The sequence below is a fragment of the Ascaphus truei genome, chromosome 7, assembly GCF_040206685.1.
Source record: "Ascaphus truei isolate aAscTru1 chromosome 7, aAscTru1.hap1, whole genome shotgun sequence".
Taxonomy (NCBI): domain Eukaryota; kingdom Metazoa; phylum Chordata; class Amphibia; order Anura; family Ascaphidae; genus Ascaphus; species Ascaphus truei.
Window position 1 is genome coordinate 9,399,032 of NC_134489.1, and position 11,086 is coordinate 9,410,117.

Below are 11,086 nucleotides of genomic sequence, written 5' to 3' on the forward strand. Positions count from 1 at the left end.
AGTATCATTGTTAAACACAAACCCCCTGTAAGCTCAGAACCCAAATCCACCACATCATATACTGCATATTGTGTCCATAGGACTGCTACTGGGCTTTTGACCTCATGTATAGAACAAAAGGCCCCAGTGCTACATCCAACGTGACATGTTATATAGTTACATACTTATCTGTTTATCTTCTCATAAGCAACGGTCATTTAGTTCAATTCTGTGTCATTGTTTAAAAAAACAATTGAGGCCGCGCTTAGCTGGTAATCCCCTGTGAATGCAAACTGGGTGTATCCTGCTGCTTCCTCGCTCTCCCGCGATCCACCGCGCCAATCCAGACATATGAAAACACAATAGAGAAGCGCAAGAAAACCCAAATTAATGTAAAGGTAATACAGCTCAACCCCGTTATAACGAGATCCGCTTATAACGCGATGCACGCGCGGCTCCCAATTTTTGTATTTATGAATACTTTACAACACGATTATTGGTGTCTTAAATACTTTATTGTCCAATGCGTACAATTGTACATTATTTCTAACGCGATCCGCTTATAACGCGATGTGATTCTTTGGACCCCAAGCACAGCGTTATAAGGGGGTTGAGCTGTAACATTATAGATAAAATAAGAGGGAACAACACTTACATCAATATACAGCCTTGTTAAAACACATGGTGCTATCCCCCACATCCGTCCGGCTCTCTGACGGTTAATCATCTTACCGCAGATGGTAACAACACCTAACCGGTATAGAGCCGGTAGGGGAGCTGGCAGATCACACTGCGGTCTGGGACGGGACCGCGGCCCCCAGTGGAGCTCAAACAGCGCGCCCGTGGATCCCAGCCAGAGGGGTTTCGCCCGTGTCTTGCGCGTGACGTCACACGTCCTACGCAAGGACACTGGATACCTCTACGCGTTTCGCGTTAATTACGCCTCGTCATAAGGTTCAAAGGCTGTCCCTTATATATGTGCAAATATCTTTCAATTTGCCCAAACCTTCCTATAATTAGCAGCAAGTCATCACACGCTTAAACTTACACTTGTCACATTAACCCACAAATAGACACATTAACATAAATCCATAAACAAAGCACAAATGGTTATACTTAATCCTACACTATACATATAAATTCATAAAATATCTGGTCATTAAAAATGATCATATATAAATAAAAAAGTACATACTCCCCCTTCCCCTAATGCATTATATAATTAGGATCATGATTAAATACCACGTATAATGAATAAAATGTTTAATATAGATACCTCTGGGGCAGGAGACACAATTTATTTTAAAAATGATTTAAAAAAAGAAGAAAGAGAGATATCCTCCTAAATATATATATACAAATAAAAATACACGAATCTACAAAATTTGAACCACATATTTCGAACTAGTATTGTAATCATAGCTGTCACGATCATGGCTCTTATACAGAGATATTGATAAAATCTTACATTGAAATTTATATAATCTTATCCATTTTTATATATATGTCTACCTATTGCGGAGGGATACACATCCCATAGAGCCGCCCTAAATATCAAACGACACCCTGGTGTATCTAATCATACTTACTCACATAAAGCAGATATAAAACAGATCCCTGGTATATATCCTCAGATCTAATTCAAAATGATTTAAGAAAGGGATGAAGCTCTATTTGTTCATTTAGTCCCCGGGGGTCTTACTATGGAGTGAATAGATCCAATACTGCTCCCTCTGCGGGGGTTTCAATTCTCTAGCACCCTTCCTAGGGTCCCTATTCACTGCCTCAAGCCCTTGAATCTTAAATCTTTGGGTGACCCTCCATGTTGCTCCAGAAAATGTAATGGACGATTATGCACTTTTTATTACCTTTCTGAACTAGGCGTTTGGCATTTTTAATTCCATTAACGTGCTCACCAATGCGCACTTTAAGTGGCCTAATGCTTTTCCCAATGTAATATTTGTTACATGGGCAATTGACCATATAGATCAGGGGTTTGCTAACTGGGGGGCGAGATTTTCCTGGGGGGGGGCGCTGGCGGTTGCAGAGGCCCCGCGTTCTTCCCCAAAGCATTTAAATGAAATGCTGGGGGATCGCGTGAGAGGCCTCTGTAACTCACTTACCGGGATTCAGATGCGTGGTGTGATGCGTTGCCCTGGCGTTTGCTGCCGCGGGCCATGTGACTTCACGTGACGTCACATGACGTGTCGCCATGGCATCGACGTCACGTGACCCCGCGGGGTCATTTGACACTGGAAAACAAGGTAAGGGTGGGGAGGGGGGCACGAGCACCGAGGGAGCAAGCAGGGGGGGGGGCGCAGCGCCAATAGTTTTCACATCCCTGATATAGATGACAAATTTGGTGAGACAGTTAATGAAATGCCTAATTGTGTACTCTTTTCCAGTTTTACCATCCTTAAATGTTCTGTCCCGTGACATGAAGTGACACGTTTACCACATTGGTAATTCCCCATTGGTTTTCCTAAATAAAACGGGTATCTGGGACCACATTGTTGATTTGTTAAGAGCACTTGGTGCCGAGATACTTTTCAAATGTTGTGCTTTTCTTAAAACAACTTCTGGTTTGGCTGGAATAGTATGTTTTAGAATCGGGTCCATTTTTAACAAATCCCAATGTTTATATAGGATCTTCCTAATAATTGTCCCCTGTTTATAATTATTGGCAACAAACAATGGTGTTTTGTTATCCATGGACTTGCTTTTGACTCTAGGGTTAAGTAAAGTATTTCTAGATCGTCGCCTGCTTTTATTCATTGACTCCTCAGTCAGAAAAACACTAGGGTTAGGGAGTGATCACAAAACCACACTAATTGAGGCAAATAATGAGTAAATAAATGGTAATCCAAAAAAGTGGGTGCAAACTGTGAACTGAAAAGTGAATCAGAAAAAGGGGGGGGCAGGAGAACACAAATTGGATGTGTCTCCCAAAAGAATCCACTATAATGCACTCCTACTAAATTTAAAATTTAACTTTTAATATATTATCATAAAACATATATTACCAAAAACGTTGTGTATTGTGCATTAAAAATAAATTAAATTGACAATAACTAGCGTCCGTGTCAGTGAATGTGTGTTGGAGTGATCTCAACCAACAATTGGTAGTAGAAACTGCAGGACACAGAACGCTGCTTAGTCAGGGTATAAACCCCTCTGGGGCACCTATGAGATCAGGTACACAAGTAATAGTAAATAAATAAATAGACATGCACACTCAGTGACTGAGATGTATCGTAAGACTACCGCAGTCCTGCTTAGACTTGTAAACCACAGAGCACTTGAAGATGTTAATTATACATGTGTTGCTATCCAATATATATAGAAGTGCTACTGATAGTATAGTGATGGAGGGTGAATGATTCACAGCATAGTGAAACAAATGTTCACAGCATATTGATCATTGAATCATTCTACAACACACTCCAAATGGTTAGATCATATAAGAGCAGGCGTGCTTGCACACTGAGTGTAGGTGAAGTACCCTATTCAGATCTGCATAGATAAGTCCAGGAGACTACAAAACACTACATAAAAGCAGCTCCAAGTAGGAGACTGACAACATGGCGCGTCCACACTGGAGTTATTTCTCTTGTCCAAAAATCTCTGTTAGAGAATCTTGGACTGATTTTCAAATTCTGTTGGTTCCGGACAATTCCTACGCATTCTAAGGACCGGCCCGTAGGGTATATAATTAAGCCAATATAACGAATGGTTACTACCATAGTCCAGATATGAATTGACATCTACTTGTTTGAAATTTGTTTTGGTTTCAATAAGATCCCCTACTGCCTTAGGCCGCGCGTATAGTGCCCGCGACGCAACGGAGGACGTCGCCTTCGCCACCCGCGAAAGTTGTAATTCGCTTTGCGGCGACATTGCGGGCGACCTGGCCATTGATTGGTTCAGAGGCTGTCACATGCCTCTGAAAAATCAAATTTGACCGGCTACCAAATTTTTGGTTGCGACGTCGCTCTTGTCGTTTCGCGCTTACTATAAGCGCTTGCGACGGCGACGATGCATTTGTTTTGGAGCGACGTCGCCATTGCAAGGCACTATAAGCGCAGCCTTAAGGTGAAGGTCTAGAAAGTTTCTCAACTGGCCTGATTCCCAGTTAAGACGATATTCTGATTATGTATGTATGTCCTTATTTATATAGAATCTAATTATTAATATATTTATTTAATATATTTTTATTATTATTAAGGTGTTGTGTAAATAGTACCAGATGTTCTGCACTCCCACACCAAATAATCAGAATATCGTCAATATATCTACCGTAGAATATAATATATTCCCGGAACCGATTATTAATCCACACGTATTCCTCATCCCACAGAACCATAAACAGGCCTGCATAATTGTTTACAGTCAGTGTCTTTACTCACTGAGACACTCCTCTGTGAGTAAAGACACTGAGACACTCCTTCTCTGTGAGTAGACACTGAGACACTCATTCTCTATGAGTAAAGACACCGAGACACTCCTTCTCTGTGAGTAAAGACACTGAGACACTTCTGCTCTGTGAGTAAAGACTGAGACACTCCTCTGTGAGTAAAGAAACTGAGACACTCCTTCTCTGTGAGTAAAGACAGTGAGACACTCATTCTCTATGAGTAAAGACACTGAGACACTCCTTCTCTGTGAGTAAAGACACTGAGGCACTCCTTCTCTGTGAGTAAAGACAGTGAGACACTCCTCTGTGAGTAAAGACACTGAGACACTCCTCTGTGAGTAAAGACAGTGAGACACTCCTTCTCTGCGAATAAAGACAGTGAGACACTCCTTCTCTGTGAGTAAAGACACTGAGACTCCCCTTCTCTGTGAGTAAAGACAGTGAGACACTCCTTCTCTGTGAGTGACGACACTGAGACACTCCTTCTCTGTGAGTAAAGACACTGAGACACTCCTTCTCTGTGAGTAAAGACACTGAGACACCCCTTCTCTGTGAGTAAAGACAGTGAGACAATCCTTCTCTGTGAGTAAAGACACTGAGGCACTCCTTCTCTGTGAGTAAACACAGTGAGGCACTCCTTCTCTGTGAGTAAAGACAGTGAGACACTCCTTCTCTGTGAGTAAAGACACTGAGACACTCCTCTGTGAGTAAAGACAGTGAGACACTCCTTCTCTGTGAGTAAAGACACTGAGACACTCCTCTGTGAGTAAAGACTGAGACACTCCTTCTCTGTGAGTAAAGACACTGAGACAATCCTTCTCTGTGAGTAAAGACAGTGAGACACTCCTCTGCGAGTAAAGATAGTGAGACACTCCTTCTCTGTAAGTAAAGACAGTGAGACACTCCTTCTCTGTGAGTAAAGACAGTGAGACACTCCTTCTCTGTGAGTAAAGACAGTGAGACACTCCTTCTCTGTGAGTAAAGACAGTGAGACACTCCTCTGTGAGTAAAGACAGTGAGACACTCCTTCTCTGTGAGTAAAGACAGTGAGACACTCCTTCTCTGTGAGTAAAGACACTGACACACTCCTCTGAGAGTAAAGATAGTGAGACACTCCTTCTCTGTGAGTAAAGACAGTGAGACACTCCTTCTCTGTGAGTAAAGACAGTGAGACACTCCTCTGTGAGTAAAGACACTGAGACACTCCTCTGTGAGTAAAGACAGTGAGACACTCCTTCTCTGCGAGTAAAGACACTGAGACACTCCTCTCTGAGTAAAGACTGAGACACTCCTTCTCTGTGAGTAAAGACACTGAGACACTCCTCTCTGAGTATAGACAGTGAGACACTCCTTCTCTGCGAGTAAAGACAGTGAGACACTCCTCTGTGAGTAAAGACACTGAGACACTCCTCTGTGAGTAAAGACAGTGAGACACTCCTCTGCGAGTAAAGACACTGAGACACTCCTCTGTGAGTAAAGACACTGGGACACTCATTCTCTGTGAGTAAAGACACTGGGACACTCATTCTCCGTGAGTGAAGACACTGAGACACTTCTGCTCTGTGAGTGAAGACCTAGCGCCCCGAATGTAATGGCGGATTCCAGGCAGTATAGTGGGGTCCTGAGCCTGTGTGGGGATTACACACTTAGTAAGTCTCTAAACTGCACCTTAGGCTGAGATTATAGTGGGCGCGGGACGGAGCGCCTGGCATGGCGCCCCAGCTATGGGTGAGCTGAGCTTCCAGCGATTGGGGAGGCGTGGCGGACGCGTCACCAGGCTGGTTCGCCCTCTGCATCGCTCGCGCGGTCACGCACACTATGTGCGGCCTCATAGCGGTCCTGCATTTTGTTTGCGCCGCACCATCGCGCTCACTATAAATCACGGCCTTAGCTTCCAAAGTCGCTGTCTCAGTGAGTGACAGCTACACCACCCTTGCGGTCTGCACACATTGAGGTACAGTTTGGGCTTCATTAAGTGCGTGTCTCCCCACACGCTCAGGACACAAAACGGTTGCACTGATCCCAAGCAGTATAGTTAGCGATAGTCTGATGAGCAGGCAATAAGATTTATTAATTAGGGGTTTACTGAACAAATATTTTGTAGCACGGGGTGCACAACGTAAACATGGCCAGCAAGCACTGTACTAACACTTTAGGGAGATGCAATAAACTTGCCAGAAGTTTTCTAAAACCAACAAAGTTGTACATTTCGACTACAGAAGAATAAATATATATTATGCCCATGCTTGCTGCCTCTCCTGTTACAATACCTCTGAATGTCCCTGTTTTCTTGCAGGTGTGATGGCATGGATAGAACCAGCAGTGACAGCACCCGCCCACTCTGGCTTCCACCTGGGGCATCGGCGCACCCCCTCTGAGGCAGAGCGTTGGCTGGAAGAGGTAGCCAAAGCTGCAAAAGCCCAGCAACAGCAGCAGGCTCCACCTCAACCTATGGTGGCAGTGCCCATGCCAGCTGCTATGCAGGCATACCCAGTTTCATATGATGCCACTCCTGCAGCTGTTGGTATGTTCATAACACCTCATATGCAACCTGCCTATTTACCAGTTGCCGGATACAACCCAACCATGGCCAACAGCCTATCTTACCCCAGACCAAGCGTCCCTGTGGTGGGCATCACCCCGTCCCAGATGGTGGCCAATGTCTTCTGCTCTGCTACCCAGGTTCCATCTTCCAACATGGCTAACAAGTCCAACCCCTTCCCTCAGAGCATTCTACACTCAACTGCCACCTGCTCTGCCAGTGTCCAGTACCCTACCTCAGCCCAGCCTGCCCAGGTGGGACCGAAGCCAAACGGCACCACCAATGGCACCACGTGGCCCCCAGATCCCAGCCAGCTGAAGCTGGCTTCCGCGGCGCAGGAAGTGGACCAGTTCGAGGCTCAGTGGGCAGCGCTGGAGACCAAGTCTCAACAGCGGCTACCCAACCCATTCTCCAATGAACTGCAGAAGACTTTCCAGATAGAACTGTAACCAAGATGCCACTTAAGAACTATCCAGGATCAACTGCCATAACATGCTTGGCCAACCAAAGTCGGCCAGTAGGACTTTTCATACACAGCAATCCACCACTTCTATGTATTCAAGGGCATATATCAGAATACTGCGTTATACAAGCTGGCCTGGCAGAGGTGGCCAGCTAGAAAAATGACGATAGATGGTACTGATGGAACTTTGGGAATGTATTATACATAGATGATGAGAACCTGGAAGCCACTTGTAACCTTTCAAGATCATAAATAATACAAAAATATTAATAGGGGACAATTGTGGAGAGGAACAGTCTGTATGGGGGGGGGAGGGACATTAAAACGAGATTATGGGGAACCACTTACTTAACAAAGCTTTTCATGTTTGTGTTTTGGATTTATTTTGACGGTATTATGTATCTTGAAATTATATAAAAGGGCATCATATAGGTTGGCATATGCAATACATTTAAAGGAGGATATGTATGTGAGGGGGGGGGGGGTATAAGTGCTGTGTGACCTATGATGAGTTGGTGAGGGATATGTGTCCCTGTTGTCTCTAAGAAGGAGTGAGAGGTTTGTGTCCCTGACGTCTCCGCGAAATTTGTAGTGCCAAAAATCTATTATGACGACGCATACAGATGTCGCAGCAGTCAGCATATCCATTAACTTGTCAACGCTGGTGTGATAGGCATTTAACGTAGCTCAATTGAAAGAATGGGTAATGTGCGGGTCATTTCCTTAACGCACGCGACATTTATCACATTTTATTGTGTCATGCCAAGGCCAGAACGGTTGCAATATCCTCTGCAACATCTGCACGTCTCATGGTTACTGGGATTCCGCAACAACGCTGCTCCGTATTCGCCAGAGAAAACATTAGGAGTCCAAGAAAAATGGGTTACACTTCATGTTTTAGTTTGAAACGCCCTGGGCGATCCTGATCGACTACACTCGTTTTATAGTTTATTTTATTTTATTATGTAACTTAAATGCCAAATGTATTCTATATTTAATATATATATATATATTTTTATTCTTAGTTCGGTTGTGTCTTTTAATAACGCCAGTAAATATTTTCTTTGTAAAAAGGTAGTGACCAAATCACGTGATACCCTCCGAATTTGTTTGTGTTAATCCTGTTACTGCCGGTAGCGGGTTCAATGTCACTGATGAGGTTCGCACGTCATAATGCGCCAGACAGGCTGTTCTTCTCTCTTCCTGCCTTCTATACGTCCTGCTCTTCCCAGTACGACACGCATACTCCGTTACAAGAGCCTACTTGGGAGCTTTAAGTCGCTGTCAAACGCTGCGAGCTATACACGCAGAACAGACCTGAAAAGAGGCCTCCTTCTAGGCACAGTGTGGGTAGCAGCGACAGACTCCTCCACGTGCATCTCCCCAAGATATTTTACCTGTACACAGAAAGGTACTGTAACAATGCAAGACTCCCCCTCCAAAGGCTCTGACACACACCGCCATGGTGCAGCACCGCGCCCCAGGTCGTTTTCAGTACGTATACAAACACACACACACATTCCCATTTCTCTGTGTACATATTATAAAACAATTACTTATAGAAATGTCTGTGTAAAATACGTACATTTATATATATATATTTTATACACAGAAAACCTGTGTGTTTACAACTGATATAAAGTGTAAGTGTAAATATATGAGTGTATGAGCAAATATATAATCCGTGTATATAATGTACATACACATTTACATAAATGTATGTAAATACATGTATAGACAACTACACACACACAGCTCTACAACAGTATGTATGTATGTATGTATGTGTGTGTGTGTGTGTATATATATATGTATATATATATATATATATACATACATACATGCACGCACACGCACATACATATTTATGTACCTATACACACACGTGTGTATATATATTTATTATATTTCATACACGGAGAGGATGTGTGTGCTGTGTGTATACTGGTTTACTCTTTCTACACTAGCTTGAAATTGGCACAAACACTTCACCTCCCCTCACCGAAAGCAGAGATGTGCAATTTTTTCCCCTCGCTGCCGTTCTTTATTTTTTTCACAAACACAAATTAGAGAAACCAGCAAGTTTGCAAATGCATTCGACGAGCATTAAAAGTCAACGGGCAAGGACCCCTTTTTGTTTTTATCGGTTACGGCGCGTTTCGCGGCATTCTGGCAAACATGGTGCGTCTAACTAGGTTCGAACATTCCCAAGCAACGTGAACCTTCACAAGAAAATTCACACATCTCTACCCCACAGGTACCAGAATCAGACTGCTCCCTTTACCACGATGAAACGCGGCATCTGTACTCCACTAGGTTATTCACATAACAATACATTCCCAGTATGTATACCATTGGCTCATGCAGTGCTAAAATAGGACTTCTTAACCATGGGGCGGCCAACTCCAGTCCTCAAGAGTCACCAACCGGTCAGGTTTTCAGGATATCCCTGCTTCAGCACAGGTGGCTCAGTTACCTGGCCTTTGAGGACTGGAGTTGACCCCTTGATGCCAGGAGGCCAGCACCATGCATTGTTCTGCAATGCGCTGCATTTTCTACTGGTACCAAAGAGGTCGCACTCGTTGCAAGCGCGGTTCACATTCGGATGGGACCAACTTAGATCTCTAAAGCTGATGTGAACCTTAAAGCTCTCGCCCCCCCAACCAGACGCTCCGATTATGAGTTACTGTTCTAATAATTATTGTACCGGCTGTGCAATTAGCCAATGAGAAGGCCCCGTTTCGGTCGGAGTTTTTATTTTTCCGTTTTACTTGCGCGGTATTGTAAAACAGTACCAAGTTCCCCATGTCCTCTCGCCTTGTACCAACTGTTTCTTATTTTATTTTTTCTCGTTCTGGTTCTGAAAATCTCAGCAAAAGTGTTTACCTTGCTTTACAAATTTTGTATCTAAACCTGCTGTATTTGTATTATAACATTGTGCAAAGATAAATAAATCATAATATACCATTTGCTTTGCCTCCTTATCGAGCAGCTTTGTTTTGTGCCTCGTTTCCTGCTGGGGAGAAAATAATTCCTCGTACACCCACATGGGGTGTGTGTGCTAGTGCCAGCAGTAGAATCATTTTAACATCCGACGCGATGAAACCCCCCTTCGCCCCAAAAAAGACCACGTGGAATTGCTTCATCATCTCGTTTATCTTGGAAACATTATCCTGCAGATTAAAGCAATGCTTTCGCACGTCCTATTTTGAAAAGGAATGTTACAAAACTCACATTTTGTTGCTTGTCTTCACAGATAATCTCCTTTTCTTGGCTGTGATGCCCTGTGACTTTTGTGTCAGAATCCATCTCTCAGCTGCTTGAGACAGCTAAGGCTGCGCTTATAGTGCATTGAATCTGTTGCATGCACTTATAGTAATCTGTAGTCAGTAGAATTTGCAATAGTCTCTCCATGTGACAGGCTGTAACCAATCAGATAGGTACTGATGCAGGGAGTGTGTGTGTGTGTGTGTGTGTGTGTGTGTGTGTGTGTGTGTGTGTGTGTGTGTGTGTGTGTGTGTGTGTGTGTGTGTGTGTGTGTGTGTGTGTGTGTGTGGCCTTCAACAGGGGGGGACTGCCGGTGTTGGCAAAAAAATTTTTTTAAAAAACGCCACACCCGGTGCCGGGTCTCTTGGCAGCACCGGAAGTCAGCTGGGCTAAGCTTCCGGCTGTCAGGACGAGCTCACCA

General features: G+C 43.9%; 1 protein-coding gene across 3 annotated transcripts in view; it reads left to right on the forward strand.

The window, feature by feature from the left end:
* Window positions 1-10,367, forward strand: part of NUMBL (NUMB like endocytic adaptor protein) — a 148,508-nt gene extending 138,141 nt beyond the window's left edge. For all 3 annotated transcript variants that reach the window (XM_075606957.1, XM_075606958.1, XM_075606959.1), the window contains one exon: window positions 6,690-10,367. In XM_075606957.1, the coding sequence (XP_075463072.1) occupies window positions 6,690-7,384 (695 nt within the window). In that variant the 3' untranslated portion in view covers window positions 7,385-10,367. The remainder of the gene's footprint in view (window positions 1-6,689) is intronic.
* The last annotated feature ends 719 nt before the right edge of the window (window positions 10,368-11,086 follow it).